Raw genomic sequence first — 12106 nt, forward strand, 5'->3', positions numbered from 1 at the left:
GAGGCAGAACTAGTTTTGTCAAGGTAATTCCAATGGAACTCAGAAGCAGGTAAGTTGTCAAAGCTGCCTCTGGACCTGGGGAATACAGTAGGCCTGCTTAGTAACTGCACACCTGTGGTGGCTTAGTTTTTACTGTAGATGATGCATAGGATCTTTGGAGAAATTACTGAGCCAATGAGTTAGCCCTAGCTAACCAGTTAAGGCTAAAAACCAAAGCTTGCTTCCTCCTTAAATGAAAGTGTATTATCTGAGAGGTCATGGAGGATTGTGGCCAAGCTGAAACAATGAAAAGCAGTGGGTAAACTTCCTTCCCTGTGGAACAGGTAATAAAAAGGGAGTGAAATCAACAGCCCTCTCATCTCATTTATTAAAGAAACAGTAAGAAAAGATACAATGTGGGAAAAACACCAACCATCCTTTCACATCAGGCTGAACAAAGCACAGTGATTTCTCCCCTTTATCCCCCACCCCCCACCCCAATTCCCATAATCCCATCCACATCAGTTTAATCTTGAGGTTCTTTGATTGGGAGTACCAGTGGAGAGGGAGTTGGATGAGCAGTGTAGCCTTGGTTCTGGCTTCCTCTAAGTCCCAGGAGAAGGAAGCTGCAGACCCAGTCAGTCAAGCGGATGCTGTATTTGGTGGCTCTCTGAAGTGGCTGCACTTCCCTGTTCGGTGTTCAAGTCCCCAGGGGAAGAAGGTATGGCAGTAGAGGATGACCAGGTCAGTGTTGCAGAAGCATGGTCCTTTCACCAATGCAACATTTCTAGAGAGCAGTGAGCTCATTCTCCAGTGGTGAGCAGGGGACTATGTATGAATTGGGACCTGCAGGCCAATGTATCCCTGAGGAAAGGTCCACAAGAACAATTCAAGAAACCAGTAAGAAACAAGGGGCAGAAAGCTGTGGGACAAAAGCACAGCAGGCTCCTGAAGGCTGGAGATTCCTTCTCTCAAGGTGGGATCATTCCCACCTGCTAAAGTCCACATCCCACAGTTAAAGTTCCTTCAGTCAAGAAAGACGCAGAGTGGGGAAAAAGGCTCATTTGAACCTGAGCCCCAGGTATGTACTTCAGATTGTAGTTCCATATCTACTACTTTACCTGCCCAGAACCACAGTGCCTGGAAACCAAGGTGGTCCTGGAGAGAAAATGGTGTTTAAGGGGGCAACATTCCATTTGGGTACATTGCAGCCATTGGACCCCCTGGTCTGGGGAAAGCAGCTGGGTTTGTGCCAGGGAGGCTCCCCACTCTAGGAAATGGAACCAAAGTCTTGCTCACAGGGCCATTCATTCTTGGAAAGGAAGCTGGGTTTACACCCAGGGTCCCAGTTGGCCTTGCAAAAGGAGCTGGGTTGATACCCACGGGGCCAGCTGGCGAAGAGCCTAGTGGCCCTGGAGCTGGCCTGGGGAAGGTAACCTGACCAGGGCCTAACGGGCCAATAGACCTGGGGAAGGTAGCTGGACTTGGACCCTGTAAGCCAGTGGCCCTTGGGAAGTTAGCTGGGTTGGGGCCTAGTGGCCCAGAGGCTCTTGGGAAAACTGCTGGACTTGAACCCTGGAGGCCAGCAGACCTCTGGAAGTTAATTGGGTTTGAAGCCAATGTGTTAGAAGACTGAGAGAAGGCAGCTGGGTTCAACCCCCCTGAACCTGTCCCCCTTGGAAAGGGATTAGCATTTACTCCCATAGGGCCAGCAGGCCTTGCAAAATGAGCTGAATTAGGGCCAACGGGGCCAGGAGCCCTTGACAGGGGAGATGGATTTGGCCCTGGAAGGCCAATTCCCCGAGAGCCAGGCCCTGAATTTGGGCCTATGGGGCCAGGAAGTCTGGCCATGGAAGATGGGCTTGTGCCCATGTTTCCAGAAGCCTGTGAGAAAGAAGCTGAATTTGCTCCTAAAAGACCTGCTGCTCTTAGAATGGGAGCAAGATCTAGGCCTTGAGGCCCAGCCATTCTTAAGTTAAGACCAGATCCTGTGCCCAAGAGGCCACCTGCTCTGGCATCCAGATTAGGGCCTGGGCCCAGGCCACCTGCCCTTGGATTAGGCCCAAGGCCTGGGCCCAGGCCACTTGATCTTGGGTTGGGCCCAAGGCCAGGACCTGGAAACATACTTGACCTCGGGGCAGGGTTTGTACCTACAAAGCCTGACCTCAGATTGGGACTCGGTCCAGGGCCCAGGCCAACAGGTCTAGGATTGGGAGGACCGTTTCCAGGAGTCAACAAGACACCCGCTCTCAGGCTGGGTCCAGATCCAGGGCCCATGGGGCCACCACTTCTGGGGTCAGGACCTGTTCCCAGAAGACCACTTGGCCTTGGGTTGGACACCGGACCTGGCCCTGGGAGACTCCCTAGCCTTGGGTTAGACAGAGGCCCTGGGCCTGGAAGAGCCCCTGCCCTAGGATTCAGAGTTGACCCTGGGCTTGGGCCCAAGAGACCACCCGGCCTTGGGAAAGAAACTGCACCTGTGCTAGTGGGGTTCATCCCTCTTGGAAAAGAAGCCAGGCCCGGGTCACGAGCACCAGCAGGGAAAGGTGCTGGATTTGAAGCCAGTGAGCCTGATGAAGTGGGAAAAGGAGAGGGATTCCTTGGAAATGGAGCCAAATTTCCACCAAGAGAACTGCTTGCCATAAGGAAGGGATCTGAGTTCATACCCAGTGGGTGGCCTGTGTTTAGAACAGGCCCCCCCTGGGGTCCCAGGGAACCGTCCAGCCGTCCTCGAGGTGGCAGGGGAGCACGAGTCCAAGGAGTTGGCCGCTCTCGAGGGAAAATCCGAGGTTCTTTCATACTTTCTTGGGGACGTTGGTGATGATGGGCTTGGGACGAGTTTTGAAAAGGATCTTGTTTTTGATGAGTGCAGTCACCAGGTACCGGGTGCCACTCTCGCAGCCAAGTTCATCACAATCCTGCTCCCCGGGAGTGTGTTTAACAAGGACGGCAAAAGGTTTCTCCAGGTGGATGATTTTCCCATATAGGATATGATGCCCCACGATCAGCACAGGGATTCCCTTTGGCAGAACAAGAATGAGATGCCTGAGGTTCAGGGCGAAGTCATAATATTCAAGTGCCTTCTAGAGATGCTCTTAGGAGTCAATGCTGGCACCTCCACTCCCTCTACCACTGCTGAGAAGCCACAATGGATAACCCACCCTCATATCCTTTTTACTCTTTCCGGCCCCAGGTGAGAGAATGTCTACTTTCAGAACTGTGACCTTTCCAGATTCCCCAAAGCTAAATTACCCTGCTACTGCAGAGGTCGGGGGTGGGGGGGGGAGAACAAGAGGGGCTTGGCTAGACCCTGAATAACAAACCTGAGGGCAGTCCTCACTGTGGGTCCTGGGAGCACCACCTTGGTGTAGCTTGCTTTCCTGAGGCATTAGGCAGGGAAAGAAAAGTCCCCTCACCTCAGTGGTGTAATGTAGGTCTCCCAGGAGGTTTCCAGCTAATCCAGTGCTGTGGCGAGCCTCGATCTCCCCCTGTAGCTCCATCAGCACCCATTCTGCCAGGCCTCCAGCCCCAGCACTGCAAGCAAAGGGCTGGCGGTTACACTATTTTGGAGGGGTGAAGGATGAATCATAGTGTCCTACACCACCATTCAAGGCCCAAGGGAACTCCTTGTTGAGCACAAGTTCTTGGGAAATTGGGCAGTGCCACGCACTGAACTCAAAACTGAAAGGCTGGGATTTGTGCTGGATGCATCTGAGGACCCCAATTCTTTCAGGGAAATTTCAAACCTATATAGACTTGATCGTTCAAGCTAAATTAAAACCCTCAAAATTTACTCACCTGGAAATAACAATCTGCACCATGAGCTTTACGTCTTTAAAAAGCAACGGAAAAGAAGCTGTAGAGGAAAAATATATTTTTTAGGATAATCGTAATGAATACTGTGTGCCAGGCACTTTCTAAATGCTTCAGACACATTTAGTTTCATTCCCCTAAAAACTCCATAGCATGTACATTTTTTAAACTGGTATTATACATAGAGAATTGCTTCAGATCACCAAGGGTCAACCACAGTGTGGAAAGTTAATAGGTACCACAGTGTGTTCAAGGTCACATAGCTACTAGTCAACCAGCCAAGATTTGAACCTAAGACATATACTGCAGAGCCCACCCTCTCGTCAGTATGCCAACTTGCCTTTCTCAGGGGCATTGTATTTTCCATTCTGTGTTTGTCTAAGAAACTAAGGAATTCTTTTAGATTTACTTTTTCCTTTGGTGATGGTGTAAGTCGATGTCTGCCACTTTGGTTATCTTTTATTTCAAGATTCAAAGGATCTCTCTGAACTAAAAGCTGAGAGAACGGAAAAGGTCCTTCAGACTTTAGTGAATGGTAAAGCTTATTTTCTAACGTGATTCTCATCAAACACATTGCCCATCTTTCATTTAGACACTAAAACAACCCTGATGCTTAATCCTTCATTTTATACAATGGCCCCACCTGGTGGCAAGTTTGCAGTACTCTACAAGAATGAGTTAAAATGGGACATTTTTGCCTGAAACTGGCTTCTTATACCTGTCTTCCTAAGAGAGGTAGATTAAAGGGGGGACTAAAGGGATGGGGGATCTAAACTATGACTTCTGTAAAAATCTTTCCAATGAATAGATGAAGCCTAGTGTAAGGTTATCAGATCAGTGTTTACCAACTGTAGAACAAGTTAACAGGTATTATAATTGTGCTATTAGCAAACACCTGCTTAAACAGGTTTCCTTATTGACATGTCAATCTTTGTTTTGGATCTCCAGGGAAAAGTATCAATATACTGCCAGCATCCCTGTAAGACAGCAGAACCTCTTACTCTTGAGCACCAAACACACTTTGGAATCATGAGGCTGGTCAATTACTGGACTTCAAGTATAAATAGCAGTTAGTATTTATTCCGGAGAAGGCAATGGCACCCCACTCCAGTACTCTTGCCTGGAAAATCCCATGGACGGAGGAGCCTGGTGGGCTGCAGTCCATGGGGTCGCTGGGAGTTGGACACGACTGAGCAACTTGACTTTCACTTTTCACTTTCATGCATTGGAGAAGGAAATGGCAACCCACTCCAGTGTTCTTGCCTGGAGAATCCCAGGGATAGGGGAGCCTGGTGGGCTGCCGTCCATGGGGTCACACAGAGTCGGACACAACTAAAGCGACTTAGCAGCAGCAGTATTTATTCAATTTTTACTATGAATCAGATGCTGTGCATATACATATTATGGATGGTATCTCATTCAACTACTGTGAGACAAGGACTTAGCCGTATTTTGCAGATAAAAGCTACTGAGGGATATACTCTTGCTTATATGTGGTACAAACACAGCTAGCAGGTAGCAGAGCCAGCGTAAAAACGTAGGCCATCTGACTTCACGCTTGTAATCAATACCTCTCAACCAAGGAGAAAACCAAGAGAGGACAGAAAGGCATGAAAGCATCAGGCAGGCACTGCTTACATGCATTTAGCAAGAGCTACATCCAGAAGGCATGCTTGAATACGCCAGACCTGCTGCAGCACTGCCAAGTGTGGTGCCCCCGACCACAGGTAATACACTGGCCCAGGGGAACAAAGGTCTGACAGGTAAGAAGGCCCTACCTCCACCATCAACAGACCAACCAAAGCACTTTTAATATTCTCCCAAGGTCTCCTGAAGGAGAAAGACTAACAATTTAAAATTAGAAGCCCTAAGTTCAGGTTCCAGCCTGAAGTGTGGACACTCATCATACCCAAGTCACTGTGGGGCTAAAACCTAGATTGTCGGCTTCATTTAACTATTATGAAGACCAAATATTGTAAGATGTGGAACTGCTTTAAAAGACTAACATATAGCTGATTTTTCAAAGGATAAGTAAATCAGCATTTCCACATTATAACTATAAAACTTAAGAGCATGGTAGGTACACTTTAGCCATAAATCAAAAAAGGCTCAATAACTGAAACTGAAGTTGTGAAGTTTCTAAGGGTTAATAAATACATGTAGATCAAGAAAGAGTTCTTGTAAATGAGTTTTTAAAACTGTATTTATTTTTTTGCCTGATAACTGCTTTACAATATTCATTTGATTTAAATAAACTTTTGGTGACTGATGATACAGTGTATTTTCTTTGGTAAGTGCAAGTGATAGTAAAATACAGGTAGTTTCAGAGAAGCAATAAAGCGTTCACACAGATACACATTTTAGGAAAATCACAGCAGGGAAGGCGATTAACCCTTAAGACCTCTGACTCTGAGGTAGGAATGTACAGACTGTTTAGAAAAAGGGGATGTATTAATAGAAATACTTTTGGTGCATTCCCTATTTCCTGGAGTCTCCTGCCAGAACAAGAATTCAAAACAGTGGCCTACTTAGGGCTTTCACTGCCATGGGCCTGGGTCAGAGAACTAAGAGCCCACAAGCTGCGAGGTGTGGCCAAAAAAGCTAAATAAATAAAAACAAAAACCAGAAAAAAAGTGGTCGAAGTGGATAAAGGAAAACAGATGCCTGGTAGCTGGGTCAGAGTAGCTGCACTTCCATACTTGTTGCTAATGCTCCAACAAGACCACACAGCTCTCTATCCACTTATGTAGGCGGCCCTGCTTGAGTACACCTATTGATACAGGCAGGCAGCTAGCAATTCTCCTAAAAACAAAAATCCTGTGACCTAAACACTTTAGACCTAATGAGGCTGGAGAAAGTGATGACAAATGAAGTTCACACCCAGCTTGCAAAAGTCTAGCTCATAGGAACCCGTGGACTGATGTGGCTATATTTATGTACATGGGGGTGTATTTACCAAGTTAGTATTAATAAATAATGCAGGGGAACGCATCCCTTTGTATTTTAAAATTCTCCTTTAGCACCTTAAAATATCCCACTGGCTGAATCAGATTGTTCTTTTTCTTGCTCCATGCTCTAAACAGCTGTTCTTAAAACGAGGTATGTTTACCTGGGCACTTCACTAATAACACACCTAATGGAGGTGCATTTCACCCAGTGTAGCTAAGTCACTTCAGTCGTGTCCAACTCTGTGTGACCCCATAGACGTCAGCCCACCAGGCTCCCCCGCCCCTGGGATTCTCCAGGCAAGAGCCCTGGAGTGGGTTGCCATTTCCTTCTCCAATGCATGAAAGTGAAAAGTCAAAGTAAAAACATGAGAACATGCAGTCTAATATGTCCCCATCCCCTTGAGAGCAGGCAGAGCAAGTTAGTAGGAAAACAAAGAGGTGAAGAAGTAAAATATAAGTCAAATCCTGTTGGTAACAAGTAACATTATAATGAAAAATTTCTGTAAAACAAAGAGATTTCTAAGTCTTCAGTCTCAACTCATTCCAACATTTACAAATAACCAATGCAACTTTTAAGTGTCTGTTCTAAGGTACTGCTTGTGTAGAAACTGCAGCTGTTATCAAGAGCAATATCTGAAGGCACAGTTTGACCAATGTACCATATCAAATCACGAAACTAAAAGTCAGTGGAAAAGATTGCCCAGCACCTCTCTCTCTCAACAGCCTTGAGTTTAATCCCAAATTTAGATAGGATCAACTGTCTTTGGTTAAGAATAATAATTCCAAGTTCCTGTAGAGCCAGGAAGAATGTTATGATCTTACTTTTTAAAAAGATGTTTAAATTCAATGTATTTCAGAGTGGAGTCTCAAAGGCCACGACTACAGTATGGACTTGGAGATGGAAGGTATGGAAAAAACCAAACACCTTTTCCCTGCAATGAATTATTTTGACTCCCTATCCCCTCTTATAAAAGGGGAAATTTTTTTTCTACCTACGTTTTTGAGGCTGTTACATGGCTAAATAAATGTGTTCTGTACTCGTTAGTCAAATGACTTTAGCTATGTAAAAGAAACTTTTTAAAAAGCATTGTGTACATTTTAACTCCTATTTTTTTCCTTTATGGAAAGACAAAAACAAAATGTCTTTTTGCGGGGGGGGGGGGGGGGGGGTGCTTCAAGATTTCTGGAAAAGTAAAGTTGAAACACTGTTGTTTCTCAAGACAGTAGTCTGCATGACTTCAAGAGGCCTGAACAAACCAGAGAGTAGCAAAGGAATCCCTTCTCAAAACAAACGCATACTCACAATGGGAGCCCTAATCAAAAGTCAAAAGGTTTGTCTGAAATCAGACCGAATCTGGGATACATCTTAACTGTCATTTTGAAGTCAGTTACTATTAAAGTCATTAAAACCTGAAAAATCAAAGTGCCACCAGTTTCTTAGGAAGAAAAGTTCAGGCAAAGCATTATCTTTTTAATACAGAAGCTTCATTTCTAACATAGCTAAACCTCTCTGAACATTTCCCTGGATTTTTTTTCACCTTGCAAACAATGCTATGATACAGGCACTGTCTGTCACTGCCTTTTTACAGTGAGGAAACAAGCGTAGAAGCTAAAGGTTAAGTAACTGGTCGAACACCTGAGAGTGGCTGCTGCGGAATATGGCCCACAATCCACCCTTTCCTTTGGTCCTCTCACATAGGACCCCCCACCCCCATGCCTGATGTCTATAGAGGAACTTGCTTTATAAACACTGCCCTTCTCACAGCATCTACCACAGGATGGCAAATAAACCACCTATGAGGAAAATCTTACATACTGCCACTATGACATCTGTGGGGTAGGCAGCTGAAATCAAGTAAGCCTGCTTTTCATCATATCCAATTGATGAGGCTTAAGTTTCTGAAATCCCTAGAGATGTACTCAAGGTCAGCTCCAGGATTCAAAATTATGGCCCAAACCCGTTTCCTTAATGTTAGACAAAGTCAGTCAAAAGAACAGAGCATTCTTTCTCACTGATTCATCTTATCTACAAAATTTTTTATCCATTGGTTTCTGAATTGTTTGTTAATATTACTAAGCGCTTAACAGAGAATAGCAATGAGCAAGGATCCTTAATGGTTAACAGCTCCCAAAATAAGATGCAGCAGAAAGTGAGGTATGTATGGTATTAAACAGAATATGCAGCTTTTATGGAAACAATGGGCTCTGACTCAATGGTTTAACCTAACTACACAGAATTAAATTTTATTAGAGCTAAACAGTCTTTTTAAAATTGTTTTCATTAGGCCCTTACAAATTTTTTTTTAAAAAAAAAGGGGAATAAAGACTTTCACTTTTTTAAAAATTCATTTTTATTAAAAAATTAAATATGACAAAATATTTGCAAATTGCTGGGCCAACAATTAGCATTTATTGAGTCCTTATTCAGTCCCAAAGACTATTCTGTGTTCAGGGATTTAGTGAGAATTCAGTGTCAGACCTGCCTTCTTTGAGTCTACCATCTTTCTAGCCTATGTATGATGGAGGTAACGTAATGTCAGTTTCTCCACCAATAAACTGAGCATAAAAAAACCTATCTCAAAAAGGTTGTTTTATTAAATGAAGTTATGAATGTAAAGTCCTTAGCACGTGCCTAACATGGTAAAACTTAGGGTCAAGCTACTGATTACCTGGAGGAACATGGCATTTTCTTAGTACATGTCCAATAGAGTGACTTTACTCTGTTTAATTATTATTTTAATCTTTACAGTGGACTAAAACATCCTATAAAAGCAGCATGTTCTAAGAATAAAGTCAAGTTTACACAATGGGAGAACAATTCAAACATGGCAGGCAGGGTTTACCAATCTGCTTCAGGGATTAAGTTCTGGAAGGTTTTCTTCTCTAAGCATGGTAGCTATTTCTGTGTGCCTTTCCAGCAAATGAACAATTCATGAACTTTTACATACAACTGGATACAGATTACTTTTATTAGCAGTGTTACTGTGGTTTTGTGACTGATGGGGATAATCTAAGTTTCAAGGGAAGACCTTGTCTCTTGACAGACTTATTAAATGCTAAAATCCAGTTTCTAAATGAGAAGTCTGCTCTCCTCCGAAAAGGGGCCATGGAGGGTAGGTGGAACTGAATGCTTCCGAACTTTTCATTAGTGAACAGTGTGTTCAAAAACGTGTGTGGACACTATGCATACATGTGGGACTTTCCCATCACGTTTTAAGATTCCCATGATGGAGGGAATCAATTACTGGTATTCGTAGACAATAGGTAGAAAAGATGGCTTCAGTCGTTCTGAGTTACTCCAGTTTTCTCCATCTTCTGCTACTCTGCGGCCCCATCTACCCTTCCTCCTTTTACTGCCCTGAGCCCCTCCCTTGCCCAAAGTCCCTTCCTGTCTAGCTCTGCTAGAGGTCTCCCTCTATACTGGATTTCCCTCCCACCAGCCCCATCTTCACCATCTCCCCCGACCCCCTCCTCCTCTCCCTGGAAATTGAGCTACAAGCACTTCCTATTTCTAGCCCCTCTCACTTTCTGGGACTTCTCTGTCCGCTACCCGTCTCTTGCCCACCTCCCCCCCAACCCCCCCGACTTTCTCTAGGACCTCTTACCAAGCCTTTCTCCTACCTCCCAAGGAAACTATTTTAAACTCCACCCTCCAACCCCAGAATGGTCTTTCCAAACCGTTCACCCTCCTAAAGATCGCTCTAAACGTTATTCCTCTACCACCCTCATCTTCCAAATCGTTTCCTATGTCCCCCAATTCTTAAGTACTTCGCTCCTCCAGGACCCGAACTCCACCCCACTCTTCTCCGGCCTCTCACTCCACCCACAAAAGAAGCTGGATCACTCTCCAGACAATCTCTTCCTTCCAGTCACTCTCCCAACTACCGCTCCCAATAGCCTCTTCCCCCCAAGATTTAAAAATGTCCCCTCCAAAGAACTCACAGTCCTACCCCCCGCTTAGACCCTTTCTGATGTTCCCGCTACTTCCTGGGTTCCAGGTCTCCCCCACTCTAGCAAGCATCGCGTGCTGGGTTCCCTCCCAACCCAGGGAAAAAAGCCCCTTCCCGCACATACCTCGAGATTCCGGCCCGCGCCGCCCCCTTCTCCGTCCTCCGCCCGCGCTCGGCCACTCTTTCCGCCCTTCTCCCGCTCCGCCCAGCTCGCTCCCTTCCCTCCGCCTTCCGACTCCGCACCGCTCCCTTCTCCGCAATTCCCGGCTCTCCTACCCCGAGGGCGCCTCTGGGTCGCCCCCACCTCTGCGCGGCCCTCCCCGCTCCCCTCCCCCTTCCCGGCCTCCCCTCCCCCGCCAGCCGCTCCCCGCCCCTCAGCTCGCCATTCTTCTCCTCGAGCCGCGCGCCCCGCCCGGCCCCAGCTTCCTAGCTTCCCGCTCTCTCGCACCCTCGCCTCCCCATCCCCGGCTCAGCCCTCGCTCCCCGCGGCCTCCCGCGCTCCCTGCCCGCGGCCTGACCTGCAATGGCGGCCGCCGATCGCGGCGCCGCGCGGCCAACGGGCGACAACCGAACCTCCCGCCGCCGTCGCCGCCGCCGCGAGCACTGCCTGCGCACTTCCGGCCTTGCGCCGCGAGCACTTCCGGGGCAGAACACGCGAGCGCGCGCACGTGGGGCCGGGGCGGAGAGAGACGAGCTCCCTGAGTGGCGAGCCCTTCCACCGGTGAGTTGGGGAAGGGGCGTAGGGGGCGGGGATGGAATGGGGGTGTATCTAGGGAGTGCGGCCTGCTCTAGGTCGGCCCCCCGGGAAACTCGCCGATTCCCCTCTGCCGAGGCCGGGTGGAGGTTATTCCAGAGATCCCCGGAGAGGGAAGGGGCGGCGGAGCCCTCGCGCGCCTCGGAAACACACATAGCCTAGCTGGGCCGAACGCGCCTTCTCTCCTGGCAGATTCTTCACCTTGAAGGGAGATGAGTAACGGGGCGAACTTGACCCGAGTGCGTCTTTTGGCGGCGGCGGAGCTGGGGATAGAGAAAGTAACTGACAGATGCCCGATCAGTCCTGTCGCTTCTTCCCGCTAAGAAGCTCTTGGTTCTTCCTGCCCATCAGCCCCACCGTCACCACCGTAGTTGAGTCTGTGATTTGCAGACAGCATGCAGTGGAGATGGAGATGTTTGCCAAAATTCAGGTTCCTTGATCATCTCCCACCCCAAAAGACTGGAATTCTGGAGCTATGGATTAGTACCCGGAATCCTGCCTTGTTAAAGATCGTTTTGGTTTAGGAATTCTGCGGACCTGACTTTGAGAGACTCCTTTAGACTGTCACCATTTCTTGCTTTCTTAGAATGGTCGAGGTATTGATCCTCCTATTCACCACCCGCAGCCCCAGAAACCTCACGCACCAAATACGAAGGAGACTT

General features: G+C 47.2%; 3 protein-coding genes across 5 annotated transcripts in view; 1 reads left to right on the plus strand and 2 right to left on the minus strand.

The window, feature by feature from the left end:
• Positions 1 to 349: 349 nt before the first annotated feature.
• On the minus strand, positions 350 to 2778 carry DERPC (DERPC proline and glycine rich nuclear protein). Its single transcript, XM_070771979.1, has one exon. It carries the CDS (start codon positions 2776 to 2778, stop codon positions 1156 to 1158), a length of 1623 nt encoding a protein of 540 aa, XP_070628080.1. The 3' UTR covers positions 350 to 1155.
• CHTF8 (chromosome transmission fidelity factor 8) lies at positions 2775 to 11313 on the minus strand. Of its 2 annotated transcripts, none has more exons than XM_019978914.2 (4): positions 11209 to 11313; positions 3778 to 3835; positions 3396 to 3513; positions 2775 to 2999 (listed from the first exon to the last, which is right to left on the minus strand). In XM_019978914.2, the coding sequence occupies exons 2-4, from the start codon at positions 3798 to 3800 to the stop codon at positions 2775 to 2777; spliced, it is 366 nt and encodes a 121-aa protein (XP_019834473.2). In that variant the 5' UTR covers positions 3801 to 3835; positions 11209 to 11313. The 2 variants fall into 2 exon arrangements, with proteins under 2 accessions (XP_019834473.2, XP_019834475.1); XM_019978916.2 differs by lacking the exon at positions 11209 to 11313 and adding an exon at positions 10815 to 10834.
• Positions 11293 to 12106, plus strand: part of UTP4 (UTP4 small subunit processome component) — a 30204-nt gene continuing 29390 nt past the window's right edge. Inside the window, exon 1 of one of the 2 annotated variants that reach the window (XM_019978917.2) lies at positions 11293 to 11411. The gene's annotated coding sequence lies outside the window, so the exon portion shown is untranslated. The remainder of the gene's footprint in view (positions 11412 to 12106) is intronic. The other variant, XM_070771971.1, reaches the window with a different exon arrangement.

Source organism: Bos indicus, chromosome 18, assembly GCF_029378745.1.
Source record: "Bos indicus isolate NIAB-ARS_2022 breed Sahiwal x Tharparkar chromosome 18, NIAB-ARS_B.indTharparkar_mat_pri_1.0, whole genome shotgun sequence".
Taxonomy (NCBI): domain Eukaryota; kingdom Metazoa; phylum Chordata; class Mammalia; order Artiodactyla; family Bovidae; genus Bos; species Bos indicus.